Consider the following 20370-nt stretch of genomic DNA (forward strand, 5'->3'; position numbering starts at 1 on the left):
TATGTCAACTGATATGTCATCTCCAACCATAATTGCTAACTTTTGTGGTTTATGCCGTTAGGGCTCACCGAAGGGGGTTTGGCAGAGTTTTTATGCCAGATGTTCCTCCAGTCACAACCCTGCTTTTTTAAGCACATGAAGACCCAGTTAAGCAGCAGTGTGAGGCATCTTGCCCTAAGGACCCACACTGGATTTTTTTTATCTAATTGCCCGCCCTTGGAAGTGAACTCTGGTGTCCAGTGAGAAAGTCCTACACCCAGCCAACTATAATGCAGCATCACAATTATGTCCTTCTCATCATCAGTATGAAATAGTGGTCAGCTGTAAAATTAATCTTAAATGTGTTCACATTTTATATTGACTTTTGGCAGAACAAAAAGAGGACAAGCTTTGCACTTTTCCCACTCACGCATGTGCTCTTGTTCCATTTACAACCCATCCTCATACTGCCCAACCTGTCATCTCACTGGCAATAGTTTCAAAACACAGGGGAGTTGTTTTTTCCTGACAGTCAAATTAGTTTAAATTGCCAATTTGTGAAGGCTGATGGGGAAAGCAATGTGCGTTGTGTGAAATTTTTAAATTTCACTGGAAAAAAAAGCTGCAATATTTATACAAGTGGGCGGGATCACAATAACACCGCTGTGTGAAAGGACACTTTCCTGATGACGCCACAGGGAAATGTTCATTGTGAGAAGAGATTGTCACTCAAACCCAATATGACAGATCATGAGCTTATTGCTGTCACACCTCCGTGGGCCACTTTCTTTTCCTCCACGTGATAACTGCAGCACGTGTACCCCAGGTTGCTGACTCCTGAAAACTTTTTTTTGTTTCAATTAGGTGCCATAAATATGTTTTTAATTATTTATTTTTGTAGATGTTGTTTTCATGAATTGATGGTATGAAGCAGACTATAATTGATTGTTTTATCCACCTTGTCTGTCTCTTTGAACAGTTTGTCTGTGTAATAGCTACAGCTAACTAGAGCTAACTAATAGCTAACTATTTCATAAAGTCCAAACCTGCTTCAGCCTCACTACAGTTCTCTTAAACTTTCTGCCTTTTTGTTGTGTGTCTGCAGCCTGTCAGGTTGTCTGATCACAGAAGAAGGATGTGCTTCTCTGGCTTCAGCTCTGAAGTTCAACCCCTCCCATCTGAGAGAGCTGGACCTGAGCTACAATCATCCAGGAGAGGGTGGAATGAAGCCACTGTTGGCACAGCTGGAAAATCCACACTGGAGACTGAACACTGTCAAGTATGGTTAAGTTTGCTGTTGAAACGTTTGATACTGATGAAGAAAAGCTACAAATATGCTTGATATCCCTCACTCAGCACTGTGGCTGGATCATCACAGAATCTGTGATTGATTTATTGTCAGTCAGAGGAGTGAACTTGAGTCACTTGACTTGGAGTTAGACTCGAGTCGTGAATTTTTTTTACTTTAGACTTAACTTGACAAAATGTTTCAAGACTTGCAATTTGACTTGGACTTTATCTTCTGACTTCACTTTGACTTGAACCTTTTGACTCAAAAACACTTGCTACTTTTCCCAACACCTAAATACTGAAAAGTATGTTGACATGAACCACTCTCTGCCTGTCTGTCTTTATATATATATATGAAACTGTGTGTGCTGTTGGCACAAAATCCAATCAAATTAGGTCCACATTGTTTTGATCCAACATGATCTAACTAATCAGATGGCAGGACAACCATTTAAGATCATCTGTCAAACAGGCTGCCAGGTTCTGTTCACAACAATGATTCTCAAAGTTATTACTTTTAGATATTAAAATTCTGAAGTGGTAAACAGAAAACAGTTAGCAGAACATGCAGTTTAAAGATGGGTGACAGTGACTCAACAATTTTAAACTTTGTCTAACACTTAAGGTTTCAAAAACAACACTCAACTTTGTTCAGTACTTTAGGTTGCACAAGTGGCGATGCGTTCTGAATAAGAGCTGATGCTAGGTTATTGCCAAATAACTGCTGTACAGTTAAATCAATGGGACTACAAATCCATTGTTTATGTTACACTGTGTGAGTGTGCAGGCGGCTAGGTCTCTACAGCTGAAGATTTTGACATTTCTATAACTCATAAAAAGGCCTCAGCTACTGCTGAAGGTTAGGATCTGGGTCTTTCTTTGACGTTGATCAGTTGTTTGCAACCTCTTACACTCAAATCTATCTAATTGGATTTAAGCGTGCAGGTTACACCCGCCAGGCACAATTGTGTGTGTCAGTACGATCTCTGGTCTCTTTTTATCAAAGTGAAGTTTAGTAAAGCTTTGCACACACCAACACAATTTGTGTGGCTGGCCAGTTCCAATGATAAGTCAGAGTACAGACGCAGTCAGAAGTCCTTGTTATGGCTAACATATCAAGAGATACTCTGACTGTTAAGTGTCATAAAATGCTCTTGTGGAAGTAGACCCATTTCGAGCATGCAGGGATCAATCGGGTGAGGGCTGGTTTATAATTCCAAGCAATTTGTAATTGCTAGCATCACAGTGGTTACAGGGCAATAGCGTACAATCACCCCGATCGTTGGGAAGAGGGACACCTGCTGTCTGACACCTGCTAACCCATCATCTAAGACTGACATTTTATGCCCGTACTGAAATAGCATGGAAATTCTGTCATTTAACTTAAATTTATTTAGAGTACACAATTACAGAGGAAATTTCAGAAAAAGTTTTGCCAACTCAGTCAACATGTTTCCACGATACGGGCGCCACCATTTGGAGCCAGACAACGTTGATTGGTCCAAGTCTGTCTGAGTTACGTTTCTATGTCAACTACTGTCACCAATCATGAGTGAGCTTGTGCAAACTCCACAACCATTCTACTGAAAGTGTTTTAGGAGAAGTTGTCAATTAAACATTTGAGGTGGAGCTAGCAGGTACCACATGCTATTACTGAAGCATCTGATTAGTCAGTTTAAAACTTGAATGACTTGTGGTAAAAAAAAATATGAAAAAAAAAAATTAGGATTTGAAAGAAGATGGTAAGACAAAGAGAAAGAATGGGTATTGTGACAAGTAAAATGACTGAATAATATCGGTTTATTTCTCAATAGAAGTCTATGTGATCTGGTTTCTTATAGCCAGCAGGTACTTTCTATTTGAAACGTGGGAGGGGAGGGGTCAAGCTTTCCAGTGATTACATACAGTCTATGGCTATGACCAAATTCCCAAAACTACTCACTATATAGTGTGTTCACCATTTATAGTGCTATCTGAATCTACAATTCCAAAATCAAGTGCCCTGGAAATTCTCAGAAAAAAGAAAGTGTTCATTGCTGGAGATATGGACCACAATGAATTTCGTTTGAACAATTTTTGCAAAAAAAAAAAAAAAAAATTTTTTTTTTACTAAACCATTTACGTTTTCATCATCTGACCTGAATAGATGAATAAATAAGTATCCTAAAATGACGTCATACTCGCAGTTAAAAAAAAAAGTAGTGAGTATAGTGTCTGAATTGCTTTTAATATCCAGGTCACTGTGTAGTCCTGCACTAAATAGTTTTTTCATAGTTAGGGATTAGAGGATTGAATTTGGGCATAGGCTATGTCTATCCTAGACAACACAACTAACAGGAGGGAATGGGAGAACAAAAACACATCAAAGTGGAAACAACTGATGGCTAAAATGTTCCACTTCCTGACCATTGGCAAAAACCATCCCTGATAGTCCATTTCTGTTGTAGCAATCTTCTTCATCATTTTAGAACAAAAAGAGGATGAGAGCCGTGTAATGTCCAAGTTTGCATGCTGAGAGAGCCTGCGCTGCTCTAAACCTCCTCCTTTTTTCAGGGCGGAGCCTGCTGGAGTCCAATGGTTGACCCCAGGTCTGAGGAAGTGTAAGTGTGATTTCCATGTGGGTCATGGTGACTAAGTGTCAAATCAGTCATTCTCAAGTCCTTATCAAAGTATCCATAAGATTAGATTAGACTCAACTTTATTGTCATTACACATGTACAAGTACAAGGCAACGAAATGCAGTTTGGCATCCAACCAGAAGTGCAATAGGCAATAAGAGCAAGTGGTATAAATATTATTATAAATAAGTATGGTACAGGTTATTATACAGTATATGGGAAGTATTTACAGATCACAAAAAAAAAAAAAAAAAACTGAGCGAGATAGACTTAATGACTGAGGTACTTTGAACATATTATACAGATGACAGATTTGTTAAAAAAGGGGGAGAAGACTATAAACAGAGACTAGCGTAAAAAACTTTACAAAAGAGAGATATATGATGTTAAATAAGGCTATACAAAATGGATGACAATGACAATTTACAGTGCAAAAAAAGCAAAATAGTATAGTTTGGAAGTTAGACTGTGCAAGCAGGATGTAGCATGTGCAACATAGATCAATAGTGCCGGAGATGAAAGTGTTAGTTAGTGAAATTAACAGATAAATGAACAGATAATGGATCAAGAACTGCATCTGGATTGTGTTTGTTTCTCCATCAGATTCCTGTCGCCTCACAATCGACACAAACACAGTGAACAGAAACCTCAAACTGTCTGACAACAACAGGAAGGTGACCTTTGAGACGGAACCTCTGTCATATCCTGATCATCCAGACAGATTCGACATGTGTCATCAGCTGCTGTGTAGAGATGGTCTGACTGGTCGCTGTTACTGGGAGGTTGAGTGGACAGATTTGGTTTATATATCTGTGAGTTACAGAGGAGTCAGTAGAAAAGGAAGCGGTAATGACTGTATGTTTGGATGGAACAATCAGTCCTGGAGTCTGATCTGCTCTCATGTTCGTGGCTACTCTGTGTGCCACAATAACAATGAAATATACATCTCTTCCTCCCTCTCTTCTTCCTCCTCCCCCTTTTCCCCCTCTTCCACTTTTAGAGTAGCAGTGTATGTGGACTGTCCTGCTGGTACTCTGTCCTTCTTCAAAGTGTCCTCTGACTCACTGATCCACATCTACACCTTTAACACCACATTCACTGAACCTCTTTACCCTGGATTTGGGTTCAGATTCTTGACTTGCTCCTCAGTGGCTCTGTGTTGAGATCAGAGTAAAGGTTAGGGTCCTCTCAGAGAAACTCTCTGCTGAACAGTTAGTTCAGTCTCTACATGTCTGCCTCTTTACGTGTTTTCAGATTCAAATTTTCAATGTGTTTCCTCCTGAACGTTTTGATGAAAGACTCAATGATGTCTTAAGTTATTTCTCATCTAGTTCTGTATAGATATAAACTGCTGTTAATACAAAATTCAATTGTTGTTTTTCTTTCTTAATTGAATCAAAGTTTCCGTGAATGTCAGCATATTATATTTCTTTGAAGCACAAATATTGTGCAACAATGTTACAAAAAAGGATTAGCTGATCTTTTGATCAGCTAATCCTTTTTAGATGATCAATTATCAATACTTGGTGTGAAGGGTTACAAAAATAAAAATAAAATAAAAGACTTCATGTATGGACATCACATTTTAGGATATATTACCACAGTAGTTGAATTACTTAACTGGGGACCTGTGACTATGTGTATATGTAAAGACCTCACTTTTTAGCTAAGGTTTTAGGGGGTTAAACTTGAACACTTCTCAACATTTAGTTTGATTCAAAGTTTACTATCTACAAGTATTTTTTCTTTAAGTCACATGGACTTTTATATGTTTAGAAACTTGGGTGTAGTGATAGACGCAGACTTAAATTTTGATAAACACATTAAGACAGTCACTAAATCAGCCTATTATCATCTCAAAAATATCTCAAGGATTAAAGATCTGATGTCTAAGCAGGACCTGGAGAAACTAGTGCATGCTTTCATCTTTAGTCGACTTGATTACTGTAACAGTGTTTTTACAGGACTACCAAAAAAATCCATCAGCTGCAGCTTATTCAGAACTCTGCTGCTCGGGTTCTCACAAGGACCAAGAAAGTAGACCACATCAGTCCAGTTCTGAGGTCTTTACACTGGTTACCTGTCTGTCAGAGGATAGACTTTAAAGTTCTGTTACTGGTTTATAAAGCTTTGAATGGTTTAGCACCAAAATACATGACTGACCTCCTGACCCAGTATGTACCAGCCAGACCTCTCCGGTCATCTGGATCCGGTCTTTTATCAGTTCCTAGAGTCAGAACTAAACATGGAGATGCTGCATTCAGCTTCTATGCACCACAGATCTGGAATAGACTTCCAGAAAACATTAGATCTGCTGAAACACTCAGTGTATTTAAATCCAGGTTAAAGACTCACCTGTTCTCAGTTGCATTTGATTAATATGTATTCAAAAGTTTACGTCTGCACTTTTTTATCTATGCTTGTTTTAAATTAAAATCTTTTTACTTTCTTTTAATTTGATTTTAATGATTTGAATGATGATGAATGACATTTTTACTATTTCTTTTGATTGTTTATTTTAATGTTTTATGTAAAGCACTTTGAATTGTCTCTGTACATGAAATGTGCTATACAAATAAACTTGCCTTGCCTTGCCTACTCATTTAATTCTAACAGAATCTTTGTTTTGTTTGTAATCTCATAATGTAGTGGTTTTGGGTTTTTTGGGGGGGCCCGATCATCTGATTTTGTGTATCTGCCAATACCGAGTCCCGATCCGATACTTTTGTAACACATTTAAAACACGAATAAATTGAATAAACAGATTTGTGTTGTCTCTTATTTATATTTCATTAACCTTCTTTTATCATTAAAAACTTAAATAAAACACTTCTGTGAAGTAGCTTTAATAAACAAGTAAAAATACAACAAATATAAATTAGGAAAAAAAATAACTATTTTCTTGTCATATAGGTGATAATTAGTGATAATTAAGTTTAGTGACTTTAGCTTCAATATCTTTGGAGCTATTGAACATTTTTAACTAAAGGGGATTCCTGTCCTCATTTTAAATTCTTAAAAATGAATGAGAACTTATTTTAGCATGAATTTGATAAGTGTTCATGAAAAGCTGACATAATTATTAGTTTTCATTTATTTATTTTTTTTGCTTAATTTTTATGTTCTCAAGACATCACATTTTCAGTTTTATTACCACAGTAGTTAATTTTCTTAACTGTTATTTCTCTGTCAGATAAAAAATAAAAAATAAAAATAAAACAGGCATATCAAAGGACAGCTCGGGTCCTAAGGAGTTAAATCACGGCACTAGCATGTAGCAGTTAGCAGCTGCTGTGTAGCCATTTGCCTGAAGCACAAAGAGCTTCACATTAAAAAGAAAAAAAAACTTTTTCTGTTGAAATGCCTTTAGAGGTTGTTGTTTGTGTTAGGACAATAGAGACACTTGCTGTCAGTTTAAAGCTTTTTTAAAAGAGGTATTGGTCCCGGAAGTTAGCTTTCTAGCTAGCTTTACTGATGTGTTTACGTTAGCATTATGCTGGAGCTGCTGCAGTTTTCTGGTAATGACATTTTATGATCTTTTCATGACATGCAGACCTTTAGTGGATTATTTATCCGGAACAATAAGATTAAAATATAAAGCGCTAATCAGAAGAATAAATGAAATATCCGATCCTGATCGGACAAAGGAGACCAATTTCGATTGAGTCATCAACCATGTGATCAGGCCCGATTTCCGATCACGTGATTGAATCGGGACATCCCTAGTGGTTTTGCTCTCTCCTTTTACATAAAGTTTTCGTTTTAAATTAGACCTGAAACCTTTACATTTGTCTCTTGGAAATCTGGAAAGTTTAAGTTGAATAAAAAAATGACTGGTGATGACTGTAGCTAAACTTCTGTCTCTCTTTCAAGTTTTCAATAATGTTTGACCCAACTACATTGATTAAGAATGTTATGTCACAGCATAGACTGTATATAAAATAACTGGACAGAGCAAGCCCCCCTCCTTCCGTGTTCCATATAGGAAGTACCACTGGGTTCCAAAAAGGCCAAAGTCCCATTGACTTACATTGAGAAACAGACAGTTATTTCTCAGTCATTTTATATGTCAGAATAATCATTCTTCCTCTGCTGCTTTCTGATTAACTTCCTTTTTCTAATCCTAATTTTTTTAAAAGATTTTTTTCCATTATCACAAGTTATTAGAGTTATAAATTGACCAATCAGATGGCTCAATAAGCGTTTGTGGGTCTGACGTCGAACGTCTGGGGCATTTGATTGACAGATGACGGGTAGCCAATGGGAGCAGACTTCATCAATGAGTCCGTGAAGACCTTTTAACACCTCCTTTACAATTCAACAATTTTTTTTTTATTGACCTTTATTTAACCAGGATAGTCCCATTGAGATTTAAACCTCTTTTGCAAGGGAGTCCTGGCCAAGAGGCAGCCACAGTTAAAAATACATCAAAACATAAAGACAATAAAACATTAAGACAATAAAACATTAAGACAGTAAAACATTTAAAATGCTGTTACATGTTAGCAATACATATAAACCTAAAATATGTGGAGTCATAAAATATGATGGATTAAAATAATAGAAAGGTGATTAAAAGAAACAATTACAGCAATACCAATGTACCAATCATTGTCCTACTGTTGTTTTCCTCAATGGGATGTACCGATGCAGCAGTTTAAAACTACAAGAGGAGCATGCTGTCGACATTTTTAGATGAGGATTTACTCTGTAGAAATAGATTTCACTCTGAGGTTATGTGTTTGGACTTTTTTCTTTGTTTAACGTTCGTTTTTCTTTTTTCACTGTTTGTAGCTTATAAATTATACATTGCATATATGTGCATAAAACCACCAACCAAAGTTTCATCTTCGCCGCACTTTTTCAGCTTCAGCCTGAATTAGACGCAGCCGTCTGAGGAGCGCGAGACAAACTTGGACCTGGTCGTATCTTTAAACAGAAAAAAGATCCAACTGTTCTCTTGTTAGGATGGTTATTTATTTTAAATACCGCTGAACGCGCTTCTCACGTGCATCTGATCAGACTGTAACCTGGATGTGAAGCATGTGAAGTAACGCTGCGGCGCGCGCGAGGGGGCCGCGCGCCGCTCTGCAGCGGCGTCACCCAAATGCTCCTTTTATCTCGACAAAAAGGAATAAATGTAAATCCAAAAGGACCGCTGACAGAATCAAATGTTGGAATGGTTCTCCCTCAAAAGCTTCAACAATGACTTGTACAATTCTCTCTTACTAAAGTAGAAGATGTTTACATCCCACGGTCTCGTGGTAGAGGCGTGGAAAGAGGCGGACACTCTTAATAAGCTCACTCCAGATTGGCGACAGTACTTTCTATATATTCCACGACTCAGCTATGACTCATAGCAACTCAGTCGCTGATGGGTTTCCATAGACTGTATAGATGGGTTGCAGACGTTTGCAATATGGTGATAGCCATTTCAGGAATTGACGGTGAAACCGGTGGCCTAGTTTCGCGAGGAGAGGAAGTAATGCATTTCCAATGGGGGACCTCATGGCTCGATAAGTCCATTATTTTTACAGTCTATGGTTCGGGCTGAATCGAATGGGCCGGTTTGAGTCATCACTCATTTAATTCACCTCGTTTTGAGCTGAATCAAATGAGTGATGACTCATGATTCATGACTCAGAGCCAGTTTAATGATCAAGACCGGCCCATTTCTCGCCACATGAAAAATGAGGCAACCATTTAGAATGTAATATAAATGTTTTATTACAGTTCAGAAAAAAATCCTAAATAACTAATAAAAGCAAATAAATAATTTTAATAAAACTTGTGGTTTAACAGAAATATTTCCTTGTATGAAAATGTGAATGTAAAGGCTAAATTGAACTTTTTTAACATTAAACAAAAAAAAAAAAAAAAAAATCTACATCATAAGTCACTAAGGAGTGAACTAGTTTTTGCCACTTTATTTGTTATATTGTCACAGTCAATGAACATAAGAATTTCTTTTTCTGGTGATATGAGCACAAATACCACCAAGTGCTCCTGACTGAGCATGCTTCATAGCCGGTTTTAAGAACCAATATATACTGCTCACAAAAATGAAAGGAACACTTTTTTTTATTGGACCTGGCATGAATTGAATTAAACCTGTCTGATAATGTTCTGGTTGGTTAAGCAGCTGAGGGCCTCGTTAATCAATTTCAGCTGTATTGGTGTTCATGGAATTAACAACAGGTGCACTTCAGTGGCAACAATTAGAAAACCCTCAAAACAGGACTGGTGTTGTGGAGGTCATTTCAAGTTTCTCCCTCTTGATCTTTTTTGACTGGTTTTCCACTCGTGCTGATTTCGGCTTGCGTAATTATCTCTACTGGCAGTATGAGGTGATTCCTTAACCCTACAGAAGCTGCACAGGTTGTCCAACTTCTCCAGGATGGCACATCCACACGTGCTGCAGCAAGAAGGTTTAATGTGTCTCCCAGCACAATCTCCAGAACATGGAGATTTCAGGAGACTGGTGGTTATTCTGGGAGAGCTGGACAGGGCCGTAGAAGGTCCTCAACCCCTCAGCAGGACTGATACCTGCTCCTTTGTGCAAGGGGGAACAGGCTGAGCACTGCTTGTGCCCTACAGAATGACCTCCAGAGGGCCACTGGTGTGAATGTCTCTACCCAAACAATCAGGAACAGACTTCATGAAGGTGGCCTGAGGGCCCGACGTCCTGTAGTGGGCCCTGTGCTCACTGCCCAGCACCGTGGAGCTTGACTGGCATTTGCTCAAGAACACCAGTATTGACAAGTCCACTGCTGGCGCCCTGAACTTTTCACAGATGAGAGCAGGTTCACCCTGAGCACCTGTGATAGACGGGAAAGAGTCTGGAGAAGACGAGGAGAACGTTAAGCTGCCTGCAACGTCGTTCAACATGACAGGTTTGGTGGTGGGTCAGTGATCAATTGGGTTGGGTGTGAAGGGTGTGAACGTAGCATAATAGATGGCTGAGTGACCAACTTACCCCCCCCCAACTTATTCAGTTTCTATATGTTATGCATTTACGGTTCTCCCTGAAAAGGAACTTAACAAAAGTGGGGCTTCTTCTAAGAAGTGGAATCTGGCGTATACAGCCCGCCAGATGGTTTAATCCGGCCCAGTCCTGAAGAGAAAAACATATAAGGATGTTGGGAAGTTTCTTGCCCATTCCTATGGCGAGTTCTGGTTCTGTAAGAAAATGACTGCAATAAGCAATTCTGCCACTAGGGGGAGTAAAGGAAAAGCAGCCAATGCAGGAAAAGATTTTTGGACATTTCTTTGTATTTTGCACACAGACAATGATGTTATTAATTTTTTTGTTACCCATGATTTAAATCCTGGTATTGACAGCCTAGTGAAGGCCAAACGATGCCGAGTTTCAAGAGAGAAAGGGAGGTTAATTCCAAATGTTCACAAATCTTTGCAAGTTTAATTTTTTTTAATTTTTTTTTTTACTGATTTTCACATTTATATTTTAGGCAGGAATTTTAACCATTTCTTAACCACTTGAACTTACTATCAGGATTGCCTTAATGTTAGCTGTAAAATATTCAGTCTGTGTAAAATTAAATAAACCATTTTTTTCAAAAGTGAAATCAATTTAATTTGAAATCTACGGGTCTCTTTGAAAAAATATGTACAAAGTGATAAGGCTACTTGGTTGTTTGTGGCATTTTTTTCAACTGAGGAAAAAACGACAGTAACAAAGCAACATATAACAAGTCAACCATAGGTTATTTTGCTATTTTGTTATTGGTCTGACCCATTTGAGATCAGATGAGTTGAATGTGGCCCCTGAACCAAAATTAGTTTGACAATCCATGTCCTTGCCATCTGGGTCTCTTCCTTGCTAATCTGCTTTTCACTCTGTCCCTATTTTCTACCAAACAAGTCTTCATAAACCCTTTATTTGGCTTGTGACACCTCCACTTTCACCATACGCTGCATCTCACTGTAACCCTGTCTACTCTCCTCCCTGTGTCCCACTTCTTCTTAGCTAACCTGCTGCTGGATTTAGGGAACTGTGCCATCTTGTTTAACGCCTAGCTCTCCACATCTATGAACTACTCAGTTATGTGTTATGTGAATAAACCTTTCTGTCTTTGTTATATCATTGTGATTTTCTCTGCATTTGGGTTCTAATCTGCTTTTTTTCTAGTCAGAAGGCTGTCCACCAGAGGGCAGCACTCAGTCCTTTTTTATTCTTACAGCAGAACATCAGAGCTACAAGAAACCTTTATCTTTTGAATAATCTACAGCAGTTAAAACACACCCTGTAATCAAGGAACAAAGATGTCATTCAGGAATGTGGTTCGGCTGCAGAACATTCTTCCAAACAAAAGCTGCTCCTCCTTCAACGGCAGAGAAAAAGTCCCAAAGATCGCCTGAAAGATTTCAAGACTTTTTTTAACCCATTAAAAACTCAAATTGACATTGGTGGGGCAAAAAAGTGTTTAGTCAGTCACCAATTGTGCAAGTTCTACACTTTTCATCATAGGTATACCACAACTATAAGAGACAAAATGATAGAAAAAATTGTAAAGAATTTATTTGCAAATTATGGTGGAAAATAAGTATTTGGTCACATACAAACAAGCAAGATTTCTGACTTTCATAGACTTGTAACGTTTTCTGTAGAGGATTCGCTGTCCTCCACTTGTTACCTGTTTGAACTTGTTATCCATATAAAATACAGGGATTTAAACGTTTGTTGTTCAGCGACAGCTCAAAAACATCACTGCTCTGGATCAATGGTCCCCAGACTACAGCCGAATGCGGCCCGCCGTCACATTTGGCCCAGGCCCCTGAACAATATTAGAAATGTCTGACTTTGACTTTCCTCACAGTTTCTGGCAGTGTCCGAATTCCTTCCTCACTACATAGTGCACTATATTGTGCATGCGCCATTTTCTAATGTCTGAATCTACAATTACAAAATCGAGTGCCTTGGAAATTTCCCAGAAGTCTTTGTGAAAAACTAACATCAATGCTCACTACATTAGCAAATATAGACGACAATGCATTGCATTTAAACAATTTTTGCAAAAAAAAAGATTTAAATCCTTTTTTTAAGTAAACCATCAATATTTTCAACATTAGAACACAGTAGAGTCATAAATAGATGTCGTGAAAAGTTTATATTGCTTAGACTTTCACATTGTGACATAGTTTTTGTTTACAAAAAAAGTAGTGAACATGGTGTTCAAATTGCTTTTAAAATGCAGGGCACTAGATAATCCTGCACTAAATATATATTTTTTTGTAGTTAGGGATTAGAGTGGGAATTCGGACATAGCTTCTGTTTGTTTGCAAATTCCTCCCGCTAGTTTGGACTGTAATATCCCATGATGCTGCAGGGCTCTGAGGGAAAAGTTGCAGCCCCAACAGCATGAAGGCTCAGATCTGATGGCACAACTCATGAATCCACGGATTCCAGAGACGATCCTCCCAGGATTTTTTAAATTAAAAATCTTCATGTTTGATTTTCAATCTCCATTTTTTCCACACTTCTCCTGGAAGACGGCTGCTAGAATAAAGCAGATCAATAATAGAACATGAGTCTGCTGATCATTTAATCTTCAGAAGTAATAAAAAATCTATAGGTTTTTGGGTTTTACTGGTGTTTTTCTAAAGTTCCTGCCCACTCAAATATTTCTTCAATGTTTGACTCTTTCAGTTTGACTGAAAGCCGTCAGACTGGTCTCTGACAGATCTGGATGATCCACATTCTTTCACTTTACAGTTCGTTGATAAAATCTCTTCCTCCAACTGCATGTTCTGTCTTACTTACGTTCAGACATGAATCTAATCTACTCGTTTCTCAGCTTTTGCCGAGGGTCCTGGGTCTGCTTGCCTGCAGCTGATTCTGCTTGCTTTGGTCATGTCTGTTTCTGTGCAGCAGAAGGATTTACACACAGCAGAGACACAATGAAGAAGTTCCTGAACTAAAGTCACACACAATGTTACCTTTCCACCCTTTTTACCTTTAGAAAAGGGCAGTTACTACTTAGTGAGGAACAGACAAAAACACCATATTCTTAATGTGGTATGCTCCACCGAGCGTTAACCCCAAGGAAGATCCAGGACACATTCTAGATTCTACGTCTCTCAGCTGGCCTGGGAACACCTCAGAATTCCCCCAGAGGAGCTGAAGGAAGAGGCCAAGAGGAATATCTGAACATCTTTGCTTAGGCTTCTACTCCTAGGACCCAGCCCAGGAAAATGAATGAATGGATCACTGCAAGTAAAGTTCAACTCTCTGTTGCTTCCCTACACCACTGTGGTGCAGCAGTAGGGCTGTCCACCTCTGATTGGAAGATCACAGGTTTGATTCCCGCCTTGCCCACCTGTGTGTTGAAGTGTCCTTGGGCAAGACACTGAGCGCCACATTGCCTCTGGTGGAAGGTTGGTGCCAGTGTTTGGCAACTGAGCCACCACCGGCATGTGAATATGAGTGTGAATGGGTCTGTGACTGTAGAGCAATTTGGACCTTCAAGGAAGGTGGAAAAGCAATAAAAAGTATACACCATTTACATGTTTTACTGTGTAGAATGATTATGGTGAAAGTAGTATGAATCAACCAACCAACCAACCAACCAACCAGTATACATATAAAAAATAAAATAGAATAGCCAAGCTAATAATTTTGCACCATCAAACCCATTTTTCTTAAGCTATGTTCCCTATAGACTCTTGTGAATTTAAAAAGCTGTGATTCTAACTGACCTGAGAAAAAATAAATTCTTAGCTTTACTGTCAGTGATATTTCTGAGCTGCATTTAAGCAAACTCTCTGTTCCCCTGAGTCTGAATGATGACTGGTCCCATTTTCACAAACCAGAAGAGCTGGTTCCAAGAAACAGTCAGGCCCCTCCCCTCTTCTCCATCAGGTTTTTCTGCTTCAGTGACAGTAGATGGCAGATGAAGAGAATTCATGCGTGTCTGGAATGAGGAAAAGACCGAAAGCTGAGGAACAAACAGCTCTAAAGCAGAGTTGGAAGTTAGAAGAGACAAACCAGCAGGATTAACAGATACAGCGTGAGAGAAACTTCAGAAAACATCAACATCTTCAAGTTTTTTTCCTCCATCTGGATGTGAACAAGCTCACAGAGACTGAACTCAAAAAACTTCTACAGTTCACATCATATCTGTCAACAATGAGGTGAAGACAAATGAACTTCTGTACACAAACAGAACTTCCTTTGAAGCCTCAAATCTACAAAAGTCTTAGTAAGCGGACTCAATAATCTTTAAGCAAAAGACCATCCCAAAATACCAATTCACAAATGCGACCGGGGCGTCAAATTCGCGTCTGCTGCCTCCCTTTTGAAGCCTGTCAAACTTTACTGCTCAACGCCTTGACGGGCCTGCTGCGGAGCAACCGCCAAAGTTGTTCTGGAATTCATTCGCTGCCACAAAATGGACGATGTTGAGCGACTATTTTACAAGTTTTGGAGAGCTAAAGAGGTGCCTACTAGCACATCTCCCATTTTGAATGTTTATTCCGACTCTTTGATCCACTTGCTGAAAACGTTATGTGCCCAAAGCTGAGTCACTGATTAGTTGACGAGCTGTTGGCTTCTTCGACCCAGAGGAAGGGTTAGAGTTATACATTTAGCCTTGAATGCACTTCAAATATGTGTGGGCAATGGAGCAATGTGCATCTTGGCCGAATGTAAATTTGTGTGAATAACATCAGCCTTTATTTTGTCTGTACATGATTCTTCGCACGTTCCAGAGAAATGTTTGGAGTGTTGTTTCCACATTTAAAAGACGCCTTCGCCAGCTCACGCTGTCCCGAAACCACTCGGAGACACAGTTCTCCAGCGAGACACGGTTTTCCCGAGTCTAGCAGCTCCTTGGCGCAGAGCAGCCAGACGGACAGCGGTCCGAATCTCCCACTAAAACAAAGCACCCTCCCTGCTTGCAAACAGGCTCGGTTCTGGGCTGTATGGCGCCCTAGGTCAGGGCTCTGCAACCTGTGGCTCTGTTATCTCTCCATGGTGGCTCTCTGGCTGAAAAAAAATATGATAATAGTAATTTTAAAAACATTTAGAATTTAGCTTCTAATTTAGCAACACGCTAACGTTTTTTGCTAGTTCTTTGTCCACTGGCGTGTTTACATGATGTCTTTTTATTCTGATCAGGCGTTTATTCCAATTACTTGTGTCTATGTAAACGCAACTACAAACTGAGATCAACAATCTGTCAACCTGACAGCTCAAAGCTCTACCCCTCCTCTAAGCAGCTATCAAGTGATCTCAGGTTTCTTCTTGAACTTGTTCTCTGGCTTTAGTTTGGGAGATCTCAGGTTTCTGAATCTCAGATTCTTTCTGTTTGGAGGTTCTTCTCAGTGCTGCTGTGTGCAGCTTTAAGGGTTGTATTAGGTTGCTTTTCTAAATTTCCTGTGTGTTCTGAATGTTTCCTCCTCCATGTTCATCTGAAGTTTTCTGGTCAGTATGCAAACATCTGCAGCTCCTGACAGTCATTTCCCATCAACAAGAAAGCCCGCCCCTTTTTTTCATGTCCACCATATTTATGATGGTCAGAAAACACCTGATCAAATCCTGATCCTGTGACTAGTGGAGAGTATATTTGGAAGAAAACAGGCACATTGTGGATTTGATTCCAGAAAGAGTCACAGTTTGAGTTAGCAGGAGAATCTGACATAAAAATTCTTCTTGAACTTCAAGCTGCAGGTAAATCTGCTCCGCCTTCTGCCCCGCCCACCTTTGCTCCTACGTCTCAATCACAGGTGAATTATTTTTGGTTCAGATTTACTGATCTGTGCTGTGGCTGCGTTCATACGGTGAGTAGAGACTTTTCTTCAGATCTTTGAAGGAACTGAAGTTTGTTTCTAAACTTTTGTCTTCACTAACTTGACTGTTTCTGAATGTTTAAAGAAAATCTTCTTTCCCCATAAACTCTCACCACTGCTATTTAAAATGTTTCATCGTTGTTTGATCATTGATCAACAATATTGAGGATTGTTGACAATAAAGTAAATAGCAGTCAAGCAGATTTTTTAAAATGTTTTTTCTGAATTTTTTTTGGAATCTAACTCTGGTTTCCAGCATCAAAGTGGAACAGGTGCTGCTTCCTGTCAGAACATTCCACCAAATAGATCAAAGAAACTTTTCTGTTAGACACACAAACCATCATGAAGCTCTGGATTTAAAATGTTACATTTATACTTCACAAACATTCTTGTTCTCCTCAGTACAAATCTGTGTGATCTGTGTTTGAGGAACTCATTACGAAAGTAATAGATTACAGTTTCAGATGACTTTGTGCTGGGACTGATAGACATCAAATAATGTTTCCTCATTCCACGTTTGGTAGCTCTTGCATTCCAACAGACAAACCACCTTAAATAGAATAATTTGTAGCAGAGAGACCATCAGGTGTTAGAGGATGAAAAAGTGCTTTAAATTCATATAATCTGAAATAATTGCATCAAATTTTCCCGTCAGTGTTCATGTACCCAAAGCCCTTCATTTCATTTTTGCGATTTTTATGAGTGTTTCAACTCCTCATTTTGGTCAGATCTCTGTCAAGTTTTTCTAGTTCGGTTCAGTTCTTTGAATCTGCTTTAATTCAGCTTTTTAAAAAAGGCAGTAACTGTTCACACATAATTTTTTTAAATACTGAACTTTTTTCTTGCCCACACAAACCCAGAGGAAAAGTTAGCGGTCCTTGTACAGTTACCGGTAAGCCCACTAAGATGATTGCAGCGTGATATTGCGTTAAATAAATAAAACTGGACTGAATTTAATTATTATGTTAATCAACCATCAATAAAAACATTTGGCCAAATCTGATATCTTTCACTAACCCTGTGGCTTCTCCCTTACCCCTATATTTAGCCCTCAAAACAGAGAGTTATGGAAAAAATAGTGTTTTCAAATTCGGACGTGACTACCACTCAATGATGTCATCAATAGTCGCTGGCCAGCTAGATTAGTGTGGAGTTGACAGTGCTTCAATATATATAATAACAGGTGTTTTATAACTTTAAAAATACTACAACTAAAAGTCATTATTTAAATTTAAATGTAAACTTCTGTTAGTGCATCTGCGTGAAGAACGCGTTTTGCCGTCAGGCCAAAGGGCTCTGCATTCCTCTGCAGCGAGGGTTTAGCCTTGAATAAACTATTACAGACATCCCTACCCCTTAAAATGTCCCTACAAATTTAGGGATAGGAGAAGAATTTGGATTCAACCTTAAGCTTAGACCCACTTGTAATACGTGTGAGCAATGCAACAATGTGCATCTTAGCCGGACATATTACAAGTAGTCAACATGAATATTAATTCGTTTTTTAGCTTATTTGGACGTATATGTGCAAATTGTTTTTACTCTAAAAAGTTTGATTTTTATGCAGTAAACGGACTGAAGCTGAGCTTTGATCTTCAATTGTGCATTCAGTGTTTAAACTTAGCAGAAAATGAACTTTTCAAAAATCCTCATTAAAGCAAATGGGACATTGTAGAAATTTGGAAAACTTTGTCATAAATTGGTCTCTTCAGATGTTTTTGTTTCATTTCTGTAGCTGCTGTGAAAGAAACAAATCCACATCTTTCTTTCATTTCACTTCATTGTTTTATTTCTGTCAGCTTTTTCTTGATCTGCTTCATAGCTCCTAAATTGTAGAAGGAGGAGGTTTGTTTTTTCTTTGTCAAAGTGACTGAATGTGTGAAATGTTACTCCATCGTGGAGTGTTTGGTGCTGCAGCTCCATGTCTCCATCTGGTGGAGTGAGAGCAGAAGTGCAGCAACTGATGTTCAGCAGCTTCCTTTGCCTAAACTGGATGGATGGGTTAATGAACTTTAATAATCGGTTTCAAAAAGTCGTAGTATTATAATGCAAAGAAAAAAAACAGTAATAAATCTTTTTTTTTAATCAAAACCAACAACTTAAATGTTTAAATGTACCAGTTGCGTACAATCAGGGCCTGCAAAGCCTTCAGTGGAGGCCTAAAAATATCTGAAAGGAAGTATCTTAATCACAGACAATATATATATAAACACACACATTTGTGCAAAATATATTTAAGATTATTCCGAATGCGCTTTCAGCTTCTCTCACAGTCCAATGCCCAGGCTGCACTACTGTCAGACTGTTTTTCCACAAGACAGTTTCTAACCTAGATCACTTGTTAGGTTCATGAAAGTCTGTCTTATTCTCATACAGTTAGTGCTTCCCTCCTCACTCCCGGTGTTTGCGGGCTTTCCATAATAAAACACCGCTGATTAAACTGTAGCCATAAATGGTATTAACACATTAACGTTGATTCAACCGATAACGATGAAGATGGACTTCTCTATAAAAATTGGAAATGGTGAATAAAGGCCGGCCAACCCCAAAGCTAGTGAGACTGTCTCAACAGGAAAAGGATTTGTTCTCCACTTTCAGCTTTCCAGCAGTTCTGTCTGGCCAGGTAACAGAGTTGTGGGATAATAATGAGCAACAATTGGGCCAGTATGAGAACTTCCATACAGCCACTGAACCTATCTGCTCCAAACCCATCGAGCTGCAACTGCAGCTTCAGATAATATAATTTCCCAAACAAAAAACAAATTTCAAGACCATAAAAAAACGAGATCTACGGGACGCTTTTTGATGTGTCTCGGCTGAGATCAGAGATTACTATCATCTGCTTATTATCCATCTATGATGGAATTCCTCCATAAAATATCATTTCTATATATAAGACTTGCGTTAGAAACATAAAATAGTCAATATTAACAAGGATAGTTTTGGTTGAGGAAAACTGAAGCTTTGAAATGCATTGGCCGCCGCCGAAATGTACAACATGTATACATTTATAAAATGATACTTGGAATCTATATAATTAACTATTTGCTATAGAAAATTTGATGTGTAAGTCACACAAATAGACAAAACAATTATTCAATAGTTACAAGTGTGTATCAAAAATGTTGATTCTATTCAGCAGTCAATGTTTGTTTATTTTGAAGCAGAACAGACAGTCTAACTTTGGATTGATGTTTGTGTTTGCAGAGGTCAGCAGCTCACAAAGACAGACCAGTCTGCAGCATCCAGCTATGTGCCTGTGAAGAGGAACCCATCCAAAATGGATCCTAAAGAATCCACAACTGAACCAGGACCTTCAGACTCAAAGTAAGAACCAGTTTCTACTGAACAAAGCAGAGTCCAGCTCTCAGCAGGACCAAACAATGCTTCTCATCAAGAACATCAGATGGCACAAAGGAAACCTGGTTGACTTCCCAGGGCGTACAATGAGCTTAATCCAGTGGGAGCCCTAAATCAAGAGTATTCGTGCCTATCTGGGTTTCCCTGTGCCTTTTAGGTTTGTGTTGGGAAGGCCATCCAGTGTAAAACTCTCTGCATAACTACCGGTACCTATGCTGAGAGCTGAACAATACACTCAAAGAAATGATCCATTGGATTGACTCAATTTAATTAAGGGCAGGTTTTCCATCCAAAAAATATGTGTAGTCTGAACTCA

General features: G+C 38.7%; 2 protein-coding genes across 6 annotated transcripts in view; both read left to right on the forward strand.

Annotated features, from left to right (window-relative positions):
* The window catches only part of LOC112156841 (NACHT, LRR and PYD domains-containing protein 12), a 31114-nt gene extending 25339 nt beyond the window's left edge, over positions 1–5775 (forward strand). Inside the window, exons 8-10 of the mRNA XM_024289233.2 lie at positions 1085–1258; positions 3823–3869; positions 4491–5775. Coding sequence (XP_024145001.2) covers positions 1085–1258; positions 3823–3869; positions 4491–5050 — 781 coding nt within the window. The 3' untranslated portion in view covers positions 5051–5775. The remainder of the gene's footprint in view (positions 1–1084; positions 1259–3822; positions 3870–4490) is intronic.
* Positions 5776–16650: 10875 nt separating this feature from the next.
* Positions 16651–20370, forward strand: part of LOC112156628 (NACHT, LRR and PYD domains-containing protein 12-like) — a 68469-nt gene continuing 64749 nt past the window's right edge. For all 5 annotated transcript variants that reach the window (XM_036214541.1, XM_036214544.1, XM_036214543.1 and 2 more), the window contains exons 1-2: positions 16651–16685; positions 19902–20021. In XM_036214541.1, coding sequence (XP_036070434.1) covers positions 19975–20021 — 47 coding nt within the window. In that variant the 5' untranslated portion in view covers positions 16651–16685; positions 19902–19974. The remainder of the gene's footprint in view (positions 16686–19901; positions 20022–20370) is intronic.

This window comes from Oryzias melastigma, linkage group LG2, assembly GCF_002922805.2.
Source record: "Oryzias melastigma strain HK-1 linkage group LG2, ASM292280v2, whole genome shotgun sequence".
NCBI lineage: Eukaryota > Metazoa > Chordata > Actinopteri > Beloniformes > Adrianichthyidae > Oryzias > Oryzias melastigma.